At 35.2% G+C, this 21,413-nt stretch overlaps 2 protein-coding genes across 5 annotated transcripts; one reads left to right on the forward strand and one right to left on the reverse strand.

Moving 5' to 3' along the window:
* Nucleotides 1-3,426: 3,426 nt before the first annotated feature.
* LOC131636786 (uncharacterized) lies at nt 3,427-5,207 on the forward strand. Of its 4 annotated transcripts, none has more exons than XM_058907385.1 (7): nt 3,427-3,607; nt 3,727-3,985; nt 4,073-4,195; nt 4,296-4,454; nt 4,540-4,712; nt 4,843-4,948; nt 5,047-5,207. In XM_058907385.1, the coding sequence occupies exons 2-7, from the start codon at nt 3,752-3,754 to the stop codon at nt 5,074-5,076; spliced, it is 825 nt and encodes a 274-aa protein (XP_058763368.1). In that variant the 5' UTR covers nt 3,427-3,607; nt 3,727-3,751; the 3' UTR covers nt 5,077-5,207. The 4 variants fall into 4 exon arrangements, with proteins under 4 accessions (XP_058763368.1, XP_058763367.1, XP_058763365.1 ...); XM_058907384.1 differs by having other exon boundaries at nt 3,428-3,607; nt 3,698-3,985; XM_058907382.1 differs by having other exon boundaries at nt 3,428-3,607; nt 3,720-3,985.
* Nucleotides 5,208-5,412: 205 nt separating this feature from the next.
* LOC131636785 (uncharacterized) lies at nt 5,413-9,014 on the reverse strand. Its single transcript, XM_058907381.1, has 6 exons — nt 8,492-9,014; nt 7,632-8,312; nt 6,776-7,225; nt 6,125-6,297; nt 5,830-6,013; nt 5,413-5,698 (listed from the first exon to the last, which is right to left on the reverse strand). Exons 1-6 carry the CDS (start codon nt 8,894-8,896, stop codon nt 5,606-5,608), a joined length of 1,986 nt encoding a protein of 661 aa, XP_058763364.1. The 5' UTR covers nt 8,897-9,014; the 3' UTR covers nt 5,413-5,605.
* Nucleotides 9,015-21,413: the final 12,399 nt, after the last annotated feature.

The following is a 21,413-nucleotide window of genomic DNA, read 5'->3' on the forward strand; positions in this document are numbered from 1 at the left end:
CAATATCCAGATGTGGATCTTCTAGTGTATGAACATTCACCCCAACCTGCATTAGTATATGCGATGAGCTTATCAATAGAGGAAGGATATAAAGTTAGACAGAAATCAAGAGTACTCTGAATATATCGAATGATGCACTTCAAGGCAGAGATATGTTGTGTTTTTGGATCATGCATAAACAAACACACTTGCCGCACGACGTAAGTGATATGGTCTTGTAAAATTCAAATATTGAAGTGCTCCAATAAGACTATGATACTTAATGGGATCATGATATGGATTTCCAGAAGATCCACTTGGTTTGCATTTTGTGTCCATCGGTATGGCTAGTGGTTTGCAAGATGACATACATGCATGCTCAATAATTGAGTTGATACAACCGATTTTGAGATAATTAAGAATGCTACTTCATCAAATGAGACGTGTAACATTTTTAAGAAAGGTCATGTTGGTGATTACAAATTCAAGAAATATCATTTATATATAATGAGAAAACAATTCAAAATGTTATAAATGGGGAACAATGGCAAGGTTGTCGAGTTTTTCAATACAATCACAACGATCACCAATCAGATGAAGAATTGTGATGAAGTTGTTTCTGATCAAACTATTAATAAAGTGATGTGCACTCTTTTCTCTAAATTTAATTATATTATTGTGTAAATTGAGGAATCAAAGGATATTGACTGTAATGAAGGTTGAATAATTATAGTGTTTCTTGAAAGCACATGAACAGAGGGTGCTTAAAAGAACCAATGAACAAGTGACTGAGCATACTCAAACATCCAAAACAAGGTGGTGGTTCAAAGTTAAGTTGAAAGGAAAAATTTAATAAAATGGGATCTCAACAAGATAACTCCGAAAAAGATGATAAATCTCAAATTTCTTCAACAAAAAAAATATAATACTCATCAAGATAAGAAGGGAAAGAAACTAATAAACAAGAAGAACATTCATTAATGTATGTGCCGACAATATGGACACTTTGGAGATGGGTGTAAAAGAAGAGGTGTTCCTAGAAAAATAAAAAAGCAATACATATAATGAAGCACGCTTAGGTCAGGGTGAGAGTGACTTTGACTCAAACCCTATTATCCTTGTAGAAACAACACAAGATGAATTTGGAAGCATAAATAAGTGATATTTAGACACAAGTTGTTCAAATCACTTGACAAGTCGTAGAGAATGACTAGTCAATTTTGATGATCCAAGAAATACGCATATAAAGTTTGATGATAACATAACCATTCCACTATAAGGGGTTGGCAAAAAAAAGTTATCAAAATATTGACTCTGTTTCAAGCATAATGAGTAGCTCGTTGAGCATGGGTCAATTGCTTAAGAAGGGGTTTACCATGCACCTTACTAATAATTAGATGGGGTCTTTGATATTGCACATCAAAAAAATTATTTTGAGAACCTTTTTCTCTCAAAATAGAACTTTTTAGATCCATATAAATGCAATAGACTCTCATTGTTTGGTTTCGAGGAGATTGGAGATGATTCTTAGTTATGGAAATTTGGGTACAGACACCTTAAATTTAAGAGTCTTTATATCTTAAAGTCAAAGGAAATTGTATATTATTTTCTCATAATCATATTTTCTATAGATGTGTGCAATAATTGCTTGATAGCAATCATTAAAAAAAAATTGTGTCTTAGATTTTAATGAGAGCTCATGGTAAATTTGATGTGGTACACACTAATGTTTTAGTCCTTTTAACACATTGTATTGGGAGGAAATAAACACTTTGTTACCTTTATGTGTGACCTTAGTAGAATGATGTGGATCTACCTGACTAAAATCAAAAATGAAGTGCTCCAAGTTTTCTAGAGTTGAAAGTGATGGTAGAAAAACAAGCAAAATACAACTCAAAATCCTCCATAGTAATGAAGTTGATGAATACTCTTCATGATTTGAAATTTTCATAAATAAATGATAATTTAGCATGAGATAACAATACTACACAACTCTGAACATAATGGTATTGTTGAGAGGAGAAATATGACTATCATGAACATGACCATATGCATGTTCAAATAAAAGAAACTTTCACATGCTTTTTTTTTTTTTTGGGAGAATCGGTCACACCTACCTGTTATGTGATTAATAGGAGTCCAAACAAAATATTGGATATGGTTCTAGAGGAAATTTGAGCAGGGCATACTCTATATTTGAGCAGGAAATTTGAGGATTTATGGCTCTTTATTTTTCAAACACATCACATAAAAAAGATAGACTTGAAAGATTAGCTATTCAAAATAATTTATTTATTTATGGATGATCTCCTCATCATAGAAAGCAATCACAATGAATCAATGATATTCGAACTTCGAATCCATTATGATCGTTGAATTTGGTATGATTGATTTGGGATACCTAAGTTAATTCCATGGCCTTGAAATTTTTACAACCTTGAAGGGTTTAGTTAGTTACAAGAGGTAGGACGTGATATCCTAAAGAGATTTGAGCTTGAACTCCAACTCAGCAAGTACTATCATGGGAGTTAGTTCAAAATTTCTTGATAGCACTCTAAACAAGAAAAGGATGGGATGTTTGAGGCACCCTTGCAATTCTAGGCCCAATATATTTCATAGAGTAGGTGCGGTAAGAATATTTATGCAGGAATCTAAATGGTCACATATGCAAACAACCAAAAGGATCATGAGATATCTTAAAGAGAAAAGAGAAAAATAGACTATAGCATCTTATTTTAAAAACTTTATGACTAGAGGGATAAGTTGGCTAATTTTTGTGAATCTGATTAGTGTATAGACAAAGTGGAAAAAAGAAAGACTATGGGATATGTGTTCAAGTTGTTCAATTTTCTAATTTCATGGTGTTTCAAGAAGGGTGCATGTGGTAGACAATAAATCAACAATTAACCTTGCAAAATAACCTCATAACTTACGGAATGAACAAACACATTAAAATCACATTGCATTATCTTATAGATTAAGTAAGCAAATGTAACATCACTTTAACATACTCACTCCATTCTTTTTTATAAACAAATTTTACTTTTTAAGTTCATTGAATAACTCGTACATTTAAAACACTGGATTAGCTAGCAAATATTCTAACCAAGCCACTTAAGACTAAAAAATTAAAAATTAAATGAATGTAGAGACTTGAAATTTAGAGAGTGTTAAAATTTAGTTAAAGCCTAGAAGTGGTTAATTAAGTTACTTGTTACATAAATAATTAACTAAGAGTTAGTTTGGCATAGTTATTGGTGTGTGTGTGTTTTTTATCATAGTTTTAACATAGCGCTTGTGAAGTTCGTTTAAGTCTTAATCATGGGAGAAGAGAAGATAAAAATGATAATTTGTTCAGGTACAGTACACGCAACATCAACCTAACTATTTTTATCTATAAGCAACAAGAAATAATAATATCTATTGCGAAATGAAAACAATCTTTGGCGGCTGAAAATCATTCATACAATACGTGGTTATGTTTTTTCTTCTGGACCATAAATAACTAGTGGTTCTGTTTCACTCATTCTTCTCCAAATTTATTACTTCTCTTTTTATTGTTTTGGCCACCCAACTTTTCATTTTGCACAATTTTTTTCCAATTTCTTTGCTTCTTACCCTCAAACAGGTATGAATATGATCACTCTCTTTCTTACCCTTATTTTATTACTTTCTTCCTTATGCTTTTATTTTTCTGAATTAACTAACTTGTTTTCAGTTATTTATTGATTATTTTGAAGGAAGCAGTATCATATTATATCATGGTTCAACCATGTTAACACTTTATGCTCCCAGAGCTATTCTAAACTCTCATTTATTATACCAACAACACTCAGCTTCCACGCAACAAGCATACAAAATCAATGTTAATTTCGTAAATTTCAATCCGGCTTTTCCTAAACCTTATGGAAGCTATTGTAGCAACATATTTTATAGTTCATCTTTCTCTTGGATATGTGAAAAGCAACACAAGAGTGTTCATAGTATATTCCATCATAAGTGGCTGGTAATTAATAAAACATGCTATGATACCTCAGTTCTTTATCTACTTTGGCCATTGATAAGCTTTTGACATCATATATATTTGCACCAGTGTGGGTTACATGATTCAATTTCATCCAATGATGATGAGTACCGTTCTTCGCGCAACATAGCCATCACCTTGTTTAAGCGTTACAGGAACTTCGCTGATCGTGGGGGAGGTGACAATCTTAAAGTAATTCCACTGCTTCTATTAAGAATATGTTTACATTCAATTGGAAGTTTCTTTTTCAAGCTTTGTCTAATTGAAATTTTTGATTTTTTTTCATTTTCAGGAGTTCATCACTGCTGGGGTGAATGCATATGAACTTGGGTGCACTGATGAAGGATTAAGGAAAGAGCTTACTGACATGAAGGACTCTGGCATTGAAATTGAAGCAATGCAGAGATATGGTGGAAGCACAAGCTTGAAATCTAAAGTCATCTCCCACGAGGTCAGTATCTGTAGGTTCATAGGTTATTAATGAAGCAATGCAGAGATTTGAGTTGTCTTGTTTGGCATGTTTTTGTGTGATGCAGATTGATGAGTGCATTCTGTGGTTAAGCATTATATTTATCACAATCTTGTGTACACCCCAGCTAACTATTGTTAGATGGTCATCAACACCTTCAGTTTCAGATGAAGTGAGAATTCAATGGAAAGGATTCTGTGCTCTCATAGCAAATGCATATTTTATGAAGGGAATGGCTTGGTAAGAAGAATGAATTTAGGTCCTAATTGTTGCACAAATGAATATAATCTATCTAGTCGAATCTTAACAGATGCTACTTGCTAAGCCTGATTAACTTAGTGTGTGAATTGTTCTTTACCTGTTATTGAAGGCTACCTGTAAAGACTCTTCAATTAGAACAGACGGTTGTGATGGATGAAGCTGAGAAACCATCAGTTGTTGCTAGCCGAATGCAATTAGTCTTTAGCACACTTGAGGTCAGCATTTTACAATATCTGCAAAATTTATCAGCATATCTACCAAAGTCACTGTAGTACCAAACATGCAAATGACAAACTTGAATTCCTTGTTGCAGGTAGTTAGTCCGCAGTGGCCAAAAGTGTAGCAAATGAGACCAGGATAAACTTTTCCCTACACTTTCGTGTGGAATTATACATAAAGCAAAGAAAAAACTAAATTAACATGTACTAGTTTTTTCTACTTCCGGTAATAAAAAGAAACCATGTATTTTTCATTTGTTAATATTAGTAACTTACACACTATAAAATAAGGGGAAAACAATTATCAGCTTTTCTCCATAGAAAATTATTTGAGTCCATGAAAGCAACAAAATGAACTGATTCATTTTATTTTTAAAATTCATCACCCTAACATTTTTTTGTTCCCTCATTTTTCCTTCTGCAACTAATGATGCCTGCAAATGCAGCATGACAAAATCAAATTCATAAAACTCTTCTTAATCCACTGGCTTCAGTGTGTAAGAATATATTAGGATACATTTTACAAACTTATCATTACATAGACCCCAAGTCAGTATCTAAAATAAAAGGTTTGGTGAATAAAAAAGAACAAATTTCTGAAAAATAATATGGTCAAAATTGTGCTCCATGGCCATGGTTTTAACTTAAGATTTATCACAAATCTAGAGAGGCAGTAAATTCACTAGCATCTTTAATTGTTTTCATTGCCCTCCAATAGACAGCAGTAGCCTTTTGTGATGTTCCCATCTGCATGATCAAAACCCAATAAATTAAAGGTAATACATGAATTATATGATTTTGATGATGCATCATGCACCAATATATAATTGAAAACTAAATAGTAAGACCAATTAAATGTATTTAGACAATTTTGGTACCTTGGTCTCCAAGCGATAGTAATCTTGCCACAAGCCAACATTTTGATCATAAGTTGCAAGTGCAGATTCGTATAATTTCCTGGCATTTGCAAGACTATCTTTATCTCCTTTTGAAGTAAGGTCTGTTTCCAGCTCAATACATTTTCTATATAATGCAAGGCCAGGATGTGGTAAAGCTAGAAATCTGCAATGAGAAATAGTTGAGGAGTTATGATGGATACAAGATAGAAAAACTCCCATACAACATATTATGGCAAATAACACCCATCACTGATTCCACTTACACAGAACATACCTTTTATAGATATCTCTGGCCTTGTGAATTCCATCTTTTTGAAGTATGAAACCTAAAATGGTAGAGGAAAGGGAAAATCCGCTTTCACTACCACCATCTCTGGCCAAAGGACGAAAAGAAATCTCCACCAGTTTATCAAAGTATCGTCTTTTACTTGCATAGAATTTAAAGGCCTGCATGAGAACAAATTTAGGAACTTTCAAACTTTTAACTCTAAACTTGATTCCAAGAGAAATATAAATCCAAATCCAACTTCAAAATAAAAATAGAAAACAATACATTTGTAGTATCAGAGATAATTATTTTAAAATAATCAATGCACATTTAATCTCCAACTGGGAAAGCATCCTATGTGAAAAAAAAAACAAGCCAGATAATTCTATCCATAAAATTACTAAAAAAATCCAACGATCAAGGAATAAGAGGCAGCCTGTTGCTTTAAAGCTCCCACCATGTCTTAGTCAGGTGAGGATCAAACCCATTACAGATCTATTATAAACAATCACGCATTTGCAAGAGGTTGATTATTGACACTAGTGTTCATTTTATAAAATATTTGTTTTTTTAATTCCTTTCACAGGGAGTACATTTTATAAAAGACAAAGCACCGCACTCTAAGGAACAAAAATAAGGTAAGTGTTGACATCATACCTTTAGCCACAAGTTCTCTGATTTTGAAACAGGGACTTTGGTCAAAATTTCTTTAAGGAGTTTAAAAAGGTATAACAAATCAGTATCACTGGGCAACAAAGAACTTCGTGTGATGCATGAAATTTCTATAGCTATCCTTAATTCCCATAACGGCACTGATTCTGCAAGTTTTCCACTGCAAAGCTTTATTACCAGTTTCCTGGCATCAACTAATTTTCTCAGTTGCAAATGTAAGGAGACATACTTGCAAGCAAGATCTTCAGTAATGATTCTCATGCTTTCAGCCCTTTCATATACTGAGAGGAGTTGTGGTAAAAAGTTTTCAGCAAGACCTGATAACCCGGTTATATTGATTTCTTCATCTTTAGGAGCTACAATATCTGTTAGAAAACTTGCATACAAACTAAACATAGTTCCAGAAGGCACACTCATCAAAGCCTCCTCATAAACCTACAACAGAACAGAACCCACGGTTTAGTTAATCAATATAAGCACAAAAGAACTAAAAAAAACAAGCATTGAAACATTTTGTAGCACCCTAGATCTAACTATGAAACACAGACACCTAACAGAACATGGACATAGCGACATTGCAAATTTAAAAAATATAGGACACCAACACCGATACATATATATTTATATGTTATAATTAACTATGAACATTTTTGATAAAAGATCTAACCAATATTATACTTAAATATTGGAAAAATGGGATTACCATAACAAACTACACTAAGATAACATGATGAATTTTCCTAGTTTTATATTAAAAGCATTCATGAATCCCATCCACCATAAAAACATATACCATAAGATAATAAGCCCAACGGGTTCAGTAATTTCTACATATTCATACCTCAATTGCTTTTTCCACCTGAGGAATTTTGATTTCTTGGCCATTCTCAAGCGTAGTTTCAAGATTGCATTCTTGCCTCGCAAGCCAGTCCCAAAATTCTGGTTCAGTTGAAAAATCCCTCTTCATGTCATACAGTACTTCTTTGCACATATCTTCATGATGCGACAAGTTTGTTCCCTCCAATATTTCAAAAAATCTCTTCCTAAGATTAAGACTCGGAACAGCTTCAATCGCTCCAGCATAGACAGTTCGAAAAATGTCCATACCATGGTCAGCAAATAGTTCCTGATTCGTCTGTGATTCATCCGGTTCAACATTTTCTCCATTGTTATCCTCCGGTACAACATTTCCTCCATCGTTATCCTCTTTTTCATCAAGGGTCATAAACAACTCTTTGTTTTCATCTTTCCATTGTTTTTCCTCATCAGTTCTAGGATCACGAGTTAGCGTTCCCTTATCCTCACCCAACGCTACCTTCCTGGCCTTTAACTTGTTAAGATACGTAAGTTCCATCCGAAGATACTCCACCCAAAGGTCTTCTGATGATGGACAAAACCTAAGACCTTCCTGCATTAAAGCACCAGCAGCCACCACATTCGAGTTTTGATCAAACTCCCAAGCTGCAGCATATATCCAAACTCCGGCAACCTTTGGATGCAACCTAACAAGTTTCGCAAGTGCCTACAACATTTCAAAAGCAAAATGTCAAAAAAAATCTACTCATGTAATAACCAAAAATCCTAATAGCAGTGTCAATGCAACAAATTAAACAGTAACGCAATTTCAATTCTCTTTGAAAATCCAATTCTCGACTATGCTAGGGTTTCTAATAAGTAATGAAGTAAGAGAAATGAGGTTACCTTCTTCATTCTTCCATTTTTCCTGACCCTACAAAACTCAAGATAACGAAACCAGAGATCAATATCCCCTTTATAACGCTTCAAAGCAAGTTCATAGATATCAATAATCCGAATCAATCCAGCCAAATCGAACTTCGATTTTCTCAAATTCTTGTTTCCCTGTTTCTTCAACTCACGCGTCACCGATTTCTTGCGGAGGCTGCGAAGAGCATCGAGCTGCGTCTCATACTCAATGTACGCCACGAAGTCCTCCTTCAGGGGAGAAGGTCGCTTTAGCCTGTACTCGAATTTTCGGCGCTGTTTGACGATCTCGGCGATTTCTTGGCGGGTGAATAGGCCGCGTTGCTCGAGATCTTCGAGCTCGTCGACCATGCGCTCCATCTTGTATTGCACTATGTCGGCCATGAGTGGCGGTTATGGTTATGGTTACGGTTACGATTACGGCCACCGTCGACGGAGGCGGCGACGAGTAATCTGTTTAGGTTTAGTTTGAGATAGTGGTTGGTTGAGGGGAGGTTTTTTGGTTGATAGGTTTAAGAAGGGTTTTTGATTTAGTTGGGCCTGTTATATTATTAAGGCTTAGAAAATTATTATTCTTACACTCTACAATTTGACATTTACCTCTGCATTTTGAAATTAATTTCATTTTTATTTACACAGCAGCACTTTATGTTGTTTTAAAACATAAACTTTCTGTTAAGACATCTCGATTATTTATGTATAAAAATTTCAAAGTATTAATCTTTATCAAATAAGAGTTTATTAGGTACCTTTTAGTTTATCTTTTAGATTATAATAATATATAAAATGGTGGATTTAGGGCCCGTTTGTTTTAGCTTTAAATAAAAATGATTTTTATAGTGTTATTAAATTTTGTGAAAATTTTTTTACAAAGAAACTTTTTATAAAAGCTTCAAATGAAAATTTTGTTTGAATAGTTATTCTTAAAATGTGATTTTAGGTATTTCATCTATTTATGGTCAAAAAATTTGGATATCAAAATTTCAAAAAATCACTTAATTTTGAAGCTATTTCAAATAGATTTTCATAAAAATCATTTTTGAAATACAACTTTTTGAAAAAATTATGATTTTGACTAAGTTTTGGTCTTCAATTATGTATGTTTATGTTATAAGATGTCAAAATTAATGTTTTATTTTAGAAAAAACGAATATAAAAAAACTTGTAATATTTTGAAAAACGGTTTTCGAAAATCTATTTTCAAAAATACACAGAAAAAATCCATTTTTTTAAAGCTGAAACAAACTGGCCCTTAGTTATGTTATTATTGTAAAAGGTCCGTCTTTTTCTCACATATGAATTTATGAGTCTTCTTTGTTAAATTCAAAAATGTCTTTTAGGCTATATTTGGGAGTTTGAAAGGGAGGGGAGGGGAGGGAAAAGCTTCAAAAATGAAATTTTAAAAAAATATAGATAAATATTTGACATTTTATGAAAAAATAATTTTGTTTAGAATGATAAGAGTCATTATCATTACTAAATTTTTAATTTTCAAAATACTATAACAACCTAAAAGATATTTGGAAAATTTATGCAAGCCCTTCAAAACCCTCCAAAACTCTCGTTCAATACAATTTTTAAGTTCTCCATTTTATGGGGTTTTTTGGTGTTATGAATAAACTCAAACCCTCCAAAATCCTCTTACCCAAAATCTTTTTATCTTTTTCACCCAATTCTTCTTATTTTACAAAGCTCTCCCCTCCTTTCCCCTCCAAACTCCCAAACATACTTATATTTAGGCTGTGTTTAATTCAAACGAGGGGAGGGATTTTAATAGAGGGGAGAGAAGGGAAGGGGAGGTGAGGGAAAAAGTTATTATAAATATTATGTAAAAACAATAAAAAAACAAATTGTTCAAGAAGAAAAACAGACATTAAATCATAAAAAATAAGATAGCCTGTGAAGTATATACATTATACTTTTATTTAATAGATAAAATGTCATGAAGTCACTGCAATCGGTCTGTTTATTGTAAAAACATAAATAAATTGATATTGACATAGACAAGAATATTGAGATAAAATGAATAAACGATAAATCAATACAATAAGTAAAATAAACTATAGAAAACAAATGACACACAATAATGTAAAGTTGTTTAATCCATGTTAAAATAAATAATAAAACAAATAATTCACAATGAAGCAAAGTTATTATTGAGAAATCTCATATTTGGCGCTATCTTGATATATTTTAATATCTTTGAAAAAGGGTCACATTCTCCGGTACATAGTGCATGAGTACAATATGATAGACAGAACTGATGAACTATGAGATTATCTTGGGTAAGCTTTGTCATATCACCACAAATCTTCTCCTGATTGAGTGAACATACTTTATATTAATGGCATGTACATCTCTAATGTAAAATTCTTTGTTAATAATAAAGGATAGGTATTTGAGGGAAGAACCAAAATCTATATAGATTCAGAATATAAAGTTGATTGCTTAAATTATTTCTGTTATAAAACCTTAGTGTATTCTTCTCCTTTTTAGTATGAGTTTCTGAACATCTAGGAGTTGTGTATAAATGTTGCAGGGTAAGCAGTTGACTTTTTTTTGTTGCATTTTCTTACCATATCTTAAAGGATAATCAGTAGCTAATTTTATACCTATCATAACTTCCTAAATAGTCATGAAGGAAAAAAAATATTCATTGAAACACTTTAGACACATTTAATGTAAACAAAATGTAAGAAAATTCAATGCAAAAGCACTAAGAAGTTGAACCTATTCCAAGATTGTTAAGGAGTTCCTCTGTAACAATTTTATATCCTTTAACATACAATTTAAGGAGAGAGAATCAACATTATCAATATCATCCTTATGAAGTTCACATTGAATCTGCTCATGTATATAAAGTAAAAGTAAACTTAAACAGTAATAGGTTGAATACTAGTGAGTGTTTTCAAATAATACCTTAACCCATGTTTTAACAATATGTGCGAGAATTAAGATATTTATTGACATGTCCTTAATGAACAATAAACTTGTTAAAAGAAATTAGTTGTTCTTTCTAGATCAACACTATCTTGAAGTAATTAGCCATTTCTTATACAAGCCTGGGATAAAAGATCTTCTAAATCAGTCGGTGACAAAATTTCTCCATTCACAATAATATATTTCAATAATCCATCACAATACAAACGTAGAGTTGACCAAGCCTGCACATAAATTGAATTGCATCATTTCATTAATACAAAAAATTAACAAAGAAAATAAAAAAGTAAATAAAATGTTAATTAACAAAAGCAAATAAAAGACAAATTAAAATTAAAAATGAACAAAAACAAATAAAAGTATATTATAAACCGCAAATAAAAAGAAATTATGAAGTTGAAGAATTTTAAATTCAACGTTGAATAAATGGAATATCGCAAATTGATTCTACATCTAATGTTCTGCACAACTATCAACTGAGTTGACTTAACCAAACAACATAATGCTCCTTACATTGAAATAATCAAGTTACGATAAATTGTCTCACAAGAAACTTACCATTAAAATCACTTTATTTGCAACATTACAAATTTCATAAACGGTAATTTCTCTTGGAACGGATTTTTCATGAACCTCAGAATTATTATCAAAATTTGGAAATCAAAAAGAGAAGTTATGTTGAAACCCTATGGAAGCTGAATTACTTTTTCTAAAATAATGGATCCATGATTCAGTATTTGGAACATGTCCAGAGTCGTGATGTAAATTCTTGATGGAGTCTTTATCCACATGCAATACACAAAGAGATCATTAAGTCTTGTTATTTCCCCCACAGCAGGGTCAATTGTTTCCCAATTGAGTGTTTCTTCAAATTATACAGTTTATTCATGCAACACCTCATACATATATGTCTAGAATAATATGTAGTGATGCTATAAATGGTACAAGAAACATACATAAGCGGTAAAGACAAGAAATTAAAATCATATACAATTCAAGTTTCTAACTAAGAGGTATACGATCGGGTTGTCTTCAACAATGCACAACAGAAAGATAACGTCTGACGAGGTATTCCTGCCATTTGCTTGTCCACAGTCTTCAAAGCAATCCTTCAAGCAATCCGTCTACTTCTAACCTGTTCCTGAAAATATTAAGAGGATTGGGGTGAGATTACTAAATCTCAGTGAGTTCCCCTATCTTATGGGTTCGCTCGGTTCTACAAGGTGCGTGCAATCAAACGGATTCACCGAGAATCCGGGTTTTCCTCACGGCTAGGTACAAGTACAAACAAGGATACACCACCATTGGAAGTCCCATAACTATCCAATGAGGCAACAACAACAAACACGCACACAGCCAACAACAAAAAAGTATAGTTCCACGGCTTACGACTTATGGCGAACCACGCTGCTTACCCCAGGCAAGTCTTACTTGTGGCACTACTCATCCCAGATAAGTCTTACTCGTCACGTAACACATGTAAGCCTGGAACCATACAACAACAAGCAAATATGCAAACCCGTACCCATGTACGAGGAATCCAGGAGCAAGTTATAGCCCGCTAATTAGGCTATGCAATCCACACCCTCGGTGAGTTACACCCGTGTATCGCATCAAGAGACTTGTACCGGCACACTCCACGATGGAACAAATGAGTCTTAAGTGGCACCCCATTCGTGACGAGTTACAGCAGTAACATTGCCTACATGGCATCACGGCCTCGTCAACCATCAAAACGCACGTGTGAGGGACCTAGCCAGCTCAGTACAAAACGCCATCTTAACAACACAAGCCCACCGGGCAAAAGCCTAGTGATCTTGCCTACGTGGCATCACTAGAGGCGAATCGAAAGTAATGTTGCCTACATGGCATTACTTCTCCACCATACCAAGCACGCCGATGTGTAACCGCTAGTGGAGAAACCCCCTATAAGACCTCCACATGCACATCACAATGGTAGCTCAGGTGTGTAGAACATACCGAGAACGCTGATGTGTATTGCAAGTGTGGAAGTGCCCCCTACGGCCTTCACAAGCACATCGCAACGGTATCAAGTGTTTTATGCGATTTACCCCCTAATAGCCTAGGCCCACTCCGATTCAAGCATACCATAACACAATCAGGCCACACAGGCAACGTGTCTCCGAACTTTCAACCGGAACGAACGAGAATAACAATGATCACATCAAACGAAGTCCACAATTGCATTTCTCAAACATACATGCATACAAGTGGGATGATGATCATATCATAGTCTCATATATTTAAAATATGTACCAGCATATCATACACGTCATAAGAGGCCTACGATTCTGATACGAAACAAAACTGCGTTCATAGGGAAAAGTATAAATTCTGCATCAGGGCAGTTCGCTACGCGAACTGCCAGCGAAGCCCTGATTCGCTACAGCGAGCAGTAGCGAGCTCCAGCGAATCAATTAACTCAACTTCCAGACTTATTCGCTATTAGTTCGCTACAGCGAGCAGTAGCGAGCTCCAGCGAATCAATTAACTCAACTCCCAGACTTATTCGCTATTAGTTCGCTACAGCGAGCCAAAGTTCACTACAACGAAGTTCTCAACTCAAGGAAAAAGCCAGAATTTCTATAGTCCGTCTAAACTCCTAAAATACGACCAAGGGTTCAATACTCAGTTTAGAATGACATAATACAGTCTAATAGTTAGGGTAACATTCTGGTCTAAGTTCAACACAAGGATAACATCTTATTGACATAAACTCAAGGCTAATTTGTGTTTATTCTAAAACCAAGCAACACCTAATCATGTGCCATAATGTATATCTGCATCAAAAGCATGTTATCTAAGCAATATCACATAGAACACTGAAAGACCTTTCCAATGCTTCTGACGGTGCTCCGTTTCGAGTTGTAGAACTCAAGTTATGGTCGTTTTAGTGAAAACACAATTATGCAGTCTACAGGCATTTGCTGCAGCGAACACAGAGTTCGCTGTAGCAAACCTGACAGTGCAGAACACGGATTTTAGGTTCTAACAGTCATTCTTTGCATCCCAATCCATCCCAAATCGAACCCTAACATGTATCAACATACCAGCACATGCAAGGACATTTAAATAACACATTTGTACTAATTGATCAGGCATGCAACGATAAGCATTCAAACACTGACACATTCAGTCATAGTCTCACTAACCCATTCAACATATAATTAATCCTCATTCCTACCCAAATTCTATCTAATGGAACTCACCTGATTAAAATGGAGATTAGAAGGCAAGCTTGCTGCACTAGAACTTCCATCATAACCATAGCTCCTCCTCCATCATCACCAAATCCGTAGTACACACTTATCCATTTCCAGCAATAATGCTCCATTTAAGCATTCTCTTGGAGGTGGTCCCAATACCTCAACTTCAGATACCACAGCTTGATATTCTATTTTATTTTTGCTACTTTTTATTCCCTGCAATACTCCCTGGATATTTTTGCCTCCGGTTTAACAATCTTTAATGATTAAAGAAAATATTTTTACATTCACGATTCAAGTGTTTTTCTCTTTAAAGCTTTTTGTTTTGTCTTTGCTTTGTCATCATTGTTATTAAAAATTGTTCTGACTCTAGGGTTTGATATTTTACCCTGTGAAGTTCGTTTGCTTAGGTCAGACCATTGGCATTCATCAGATATGATGGGATATCCGTTTTGGGCGTGACAACCTTAACTACTTGCTTTACAATAGAAACAACACATTTGACTGCAACGAAATGGGAAATGAGCCTATGTAATTTTCCTGCTTTTTACATCTTGATGTATTGAATAATTTTAGCTACCAGCTTTTGTTGCTATGCTTGTTCGTTGGAATTAGTTCATGTTGTAGTAGTGCATTGATTTGTACATCGTATTTTCCTAATTGAATTTGAATTGGATTTGTAGTTCTTAATAATGAATTGAATTTGTTACAAGTAAACAATGAAGCGACGAGGTAGATAATCTTTGTAGTGTTATATTTGTAAAAGAACATGTCTCGGGCGATGACTGTATGCCACCCTATGAGAGGCAACAATATCATGTCGCATAAGGGAGGGTATCGCCTCCCCTCATGGCTTTCCTATTGTCCAGTCCTAGGAAATATTGGATAAGACATTTCTTGAGTAGAGAGAAGTCAGAGTCATTAACTGACTCACATCCCAATTGGAAATAAAGATTCAACGGTTCACCTTTGACTAAGTGGACATTGACCCTTTCCAAAAAAATCCTAGGCCCAAGTAGCCTCTATAAATACTTCTCCCCCGTGGGAAGATGGAACAGATCTAAAATCATTCAAATCACACCCCATTTACGATTATATCTAAGCACACCAATAAAAAATAGAGTTTTTCACCTCACATGAGTTTGACCTCTTAAACCATCGCTCATTCCTTATCATTGTTGTGGGAAAGTTTTAACCACCAAGCGTAATACAAATACTAAGGTCTATGAGTCTCCCATGCCCTTGTAGGAGGAACACACATTCATGTATTTTTTTTACTAATACAGTGGCACTCACAGTGGTCCATAGTAAAACTAACATGGACCGCACCTTTACTCTAACTCCTTCCATCTTCCCTTAGAAGATCGCTGACAAAACTCCATATTACAACACAAACACCATTGTCAGAGGTTTCGCTAATGGAGGAAGCTCTAGCTCCTCCCGAAGGAAATACATAAAATAGATGCTTATAGCAAACATGATATCTCCTGGTTTCCCCATGGACGCACAAAGGAGAAAAGGAATCAATATCACCTTTTCCGAGGAGGACGCCCTCAAAACCAACCCTCATGATAATGACCCCTTAGTCATCACCGTGCAATATGGTAACTCGGATATCAAACGAGTCTTGATAGACCCTGATAGCTTTGCTACATTATATTCTAGGAAGTTTTCCAAAAGTTACAGCTCGACCCTAACGATGTTGAAGCGTTTAACAGTATGTTAACAGGATTATCAAGTGAGAAGGTACAAGTAATAAGTCATATAGCCCTAGACACGACATGTGATGAGGGCGAAAACACCAAGGCGGATGGTGTTATCTACCTTATTATGGACGCCTTGTCGCCGTATAAGATCATTCTTAGGAGACCCGTCATCAACACGCTAGAGGCATTCGTTTCCACCTTGTGTATGGTTCTAAAGTATCCCCTTCCTAGAGGGCGAGTCGGTACAATCTAAGGAGACCAATAGATCGCTCAAGAGTGCTACCAAAATGGCCTGGGATAGATAAAAATGAACTCTCTCATGTTGATGTCCCCCCTTTAATGTTCTAAATATTGACCTTGAGTGTTGGAATCGTATATTAGGTGTAAGAGAGGAAAGGCTCACGCCCATCGAGGACTTGAAGGAGGTCCAAATAAGTCCTTTTGCCCATCAGGTAACGAAGATATGAATTTTACTTCTTGGGGAGGAAGAACAGGAGCTAGCCGGCGAAATCATTAAGAACGTCGATTTGTTTGCATAGGCTCTCTCCTATATGCCTAGGATATACACCATAGTGGTGAGTTATCACCTCACCATCCAGTCCTCTGCCAGACCAGTGATGTAGAGGAAGCAAAAAGTTGGAGAGGAGAAGAGGGTTGCAATTGATGAAGAGGTAGGGAAACTATATTAAGTCGATTTCATTACAAAAACAAAGTACCCCACTTGGCTAGCCAACAATATTCTAGTACATAAAGCTAAAAACAGGTGGTGTATGTATGTAGCCTTCCCTGATATAAATTCCACCTGTCTTAACGACCGGTACCCACTACCAGACATCGATCGCATGATTGATGGGTCATCAGGTTACCATACGTTGAGTTACATTGATGCATACTCAAGGTATAACCAAATTCATATGGACCTCCTAGATGCTCCTAAAACAACCTTTATGTCGAATCATGACAACTACTACTACAATGTCATGCCCTTTGAACTCAAGAATGTTGGTACCACTTACAAGCGGCTGATGAACGTTGTGTGTGCCCACCAGATAAGGAAAAAACTGGAAGTCTACGTCGATGACATGATAGTTAATACTATCGAGGGAGCAACCATGAAGAAGATTTAGAGGATGACTTACAGTTGATTAAGAAGTATGATATGCATATAAACCTCGCTAATTTCTCTTATTTCTCTTTTAAGGTTTAGTATGGGAAATTCCTAGTTTTTATGCTAACAAGAAAAGGCATTAATGCCAACCTAAATGAATTCCAAGGAGTTATCACAATGAGGAGGCCCAATAATGAAAAGGAGGTATATCATCTTATAGTTCGCCTTATCCCCCTATCTCGCTTCCTCTCTTGCGCAGGTGATAAAACCTTCCTCTTATTCACCACTTTAAAGAAGAAAGAAATATTTGAATGGACCTCCAAGTGCGCGGAGGCTTTTACAAAGGTAAAGGACTTCCTCACAATGCCTTTATCCTTACTCTCCTAAGGGAGGAGTCACCGCTACTCCTCTATCTCTCGGTTATAGATCAGGTGATGACCTCAGTCCTTGTCCAAGAGATATACATGACAGAGAGACATGTGTCTTTCGTTAGCCAAGTGTTTAGCAGAGTCGTTGATCGTTATCATAAGATTGAGAAGCTGGAGCTAGCCATCATTTTTCGGCGAGGAAACTAATATTGTACTTTCAGGGTCGCAAGATCTTGATGAAAACTAATTATCCTATTTGTTAAGTCTTAAAGAAGTCTGATCTAGAAGGAAGAATGGTATCTTGGATAGTGGAACTCTCAAAATACTACATCCAATATGTTCAGGGGGATACATCAAATCGCAAGCCCTAGTAGATTTTATAGAAGACTTTAACTTTCTTGTAGACAAGGTGACGCCCTCAGAATGGACGCTATTTGTAGATGGCGCCTCTGATGTGAAAGGAAACGGTGCAAGGGTAGTCTTGGAAGAACCTGACTACATACCCTTCGAGCAGGCTCTAAATTTCGAGCTCACTACCAGCAACTATCAGTATGAGCGCGAGGCTCTTAGTGTCGGCATGTCCTCGCCTTAGAGATGGAAGCCTTTAGACCAAAGGCCAAAAGGGACTCCCAACTGGTCACCATCAATTCTTCTGGAAATACTAGGCAAAGGAGCCGCAACTAGTTAAATATCTCCAAAAGGTACGAAGTTTGTATTCCCGTTTTATTTCATTTGAAATAGAACATGTCCACCACGAGCAGAACTTCAGAGCAAACCACCTGTATAAACTCGCCACATTGAAAACATTAGGTTTTAATAGAATTTTCATCCAGGAGAATCTCGCCTCTCCTAACATCGAAGCGAATGAGATGTACTCTATAGAAGTTGTTCCCGAGTCTAGCTTGATGTCACATATATTATGTTATCTACAATCGGATGAATTTTCAAAGGACGAAGAGGAAGCAAGAAGAATATAAAAACAAGCTTCCAAGTGCCCCCTACTCTTTGGAAAATTTACAAAATGGGAATGGCTTCGCCCATGTTGTGATGCCTAGGTGAGCATGAAACTACTCTAGTGCTTGCAGAGGTACACAAGGGAGCCTGTAGCTGTCATGTTAGAGGAAAAACCCTCGCCCACAACCTGTTAAGGGCGGTCCAGTATTGTCATAACTATCCTCATATGAGGGAATTACAATCTAAACAAAATCTTTATTGTCCTCCTTCTTAGGACAATCCTTTTTGAAGTGATTGATTTTTTGATAAATAAAGCATTTCAAACTTGACTTAGAAAACCTCTTGGATTTGGACATCCTTATACAATTACTTCCTCTTCCTGACACACTCGAACCTTTATCACCATATTCAATATTCAAATCTCTCACCATTGAATTTTTTAGGATCTCACATCCATTTAGACTTCATCTAAAGTAATAGTACATTCATTATCATAAAGAATAGCATTCTTGAAGTACTAAATGGATTTGAGTAATGAGCTTACCAAAATTAGACCTATGTCCTTATCATCAATTTTCCACATCAATATTCTCTAAATCATCAATGATCTTGTGAAAATTTATCAACTGCTTCATTATAGATTTGTTCTCTACCATTTGATATGAATATAGTTATTGTTTCAAACACAACCTATGAGACAAATACATATTCATATACATTGATTTAAGCATTTCCAACATCAAAGTCACAATCTTCTCAACAGAGACTTCAATGCTTATGTTAGGTGTGCATGCATCAATACCTCAACCTTCAATGCTTCAACACACTTCTACTGAGTTAATATTGTTTGCATCTTAACTTTCAAAAACTCATAGTTGTTTTCTCCATAAATCTTATTGATATCTCATTAATAACACATGGTGTACACTTTTCAACTTAACTCGTATGCTTCACGATGAGTGTCACTTGTTATGAAATTGAAACGTTCAACCACACCAAGATCTTCTTGTTGAGAAATCTGATAATATATCAATCATACAAAATATTAATGTTGAGAGAGAATAACAATGACCAAACTAAAAGACCTCTAGTAAAAAATATAACTTTCCAAATAGTCTAAGTAAATCCACAACAAGTAAGAGGAATATAAAAAATGAATACACAAAGAACATGTTTATCTTATTAGATTAAACTGATCTACTCTATGGAGAGAGAAGCTCTTTGATTCACTATACTTCCAAAAATTGTTCCAACTGATTACAAATGAGTTACAATAGTCTCTTAAGTTCCTAAGAACAAACTCTATTTTTTACCCTTAGTGTTTCAAAATTTCTCCAACTCTATATATGAATTACACAAATTCAAGGTATCTAGAAGTGTTTCTAAATCTCTTTGAATACCTCAACAAGTCTCCTAAATTTTAAGAACACTAAGAAATTTTATCATCGCCTCTATATATTTCTCTTAGATATAAAGTCTGCTAAATTTCTAGAATGCAATCCTATGAATTTCTACTTTTGAGTTTCTAACTAGGATTACTACATTTTTCCTTTATATTTTTTTTCTTAACTAACAAAAGAGATAGAGATACATATTTATAACGGGCAAAATTTTATAAATCCAAAACAGACGCAAAACACGACTCATCAACAAATCGGCCCAGTCCGAGACTTGCGACCCTCCCAGAGCACCGCCCCCACCCGACAACTCCACCTCCACCGCACATTGAAACTTAATGTATATAATGCAATTGGATCTAATATTATCGTCAGACTGCTTATATTGCTAGAATAAGCTATACTCAGTTGTGACTAGGCATGGCAATAAAACCCATACCCGCAGGTACTCACCCGAACCCGCCCCGAAGTTGACGGGGAAAACCCGCTTTGACTGGTTTGGGTTCGGGTTTGGGTTTTCCCCGATTATAAAATATGGGGACGAGTCGGGTAATGGGGACACTAATACCCACCCCGAACCCGCCCCGTTTATTTCATCATGTACACTATTATTTATATTTTATAATTTATATTAATAAATATGTGGTTGATGTTTTGATAATTTGATTTGTATTTATTATTTTAAATATTTAAAATGTATGTATGAAATTTTTTGAAATTGTTTTATTTTGTTATTTATAATGTAATTTGATTTTTGAAAAAGTAAATATTTTTATTAAAAAAATTAATTTTACGAAATAGATGGTAGCGGGGCGGGGATACCCAAACTCAACCCGAACTCGTTTAGGACGGGTTTGGGTTTTAATTCTCCATCCCCGTTTGGATTTGGAGCGGGGAACAGGGATTGATTGGGGTTTTGGGTTTGGGTTTGGAGAACGTAAAAACCGTCCCCGACCCTCCCCGTTGCCATGCCTAGTTGTGACATAGAGCTTTTAACGGTCATTCAAATCTTCGTCAGTTGCGACATTGTCCAAGACATTTGAAGATTGTAATTTGACAAAGAGGATTGTGTAACAAGATATTGGGCACAACTATTTTGTTAAAATAGTTGTGATATCTGACGAGTCATTAAGTGTTCGAGAAGAGATTAACCACACAAAGATAGGGAAAAAAAAATTTAAAAAAAAAAAGAAAAGAAAAA

This window comes from Vicia villosa, unplaced genomic scaffold (genome assembly GCF_029867415.1).
Source record: "Vicia villosa cultivar HV-30 ecotype Madison, WI unplaced genomic scaffold, Vvil1.0 ctg.001829F_1_1, whole genome shotgun sequence".
Taxonomy (NCBI): Eukaryota; Viridiplantae; Streptophyta; class Magnoliopsida; order Fabales; family Fabaceae; genus Vicia; species Vicia villosa.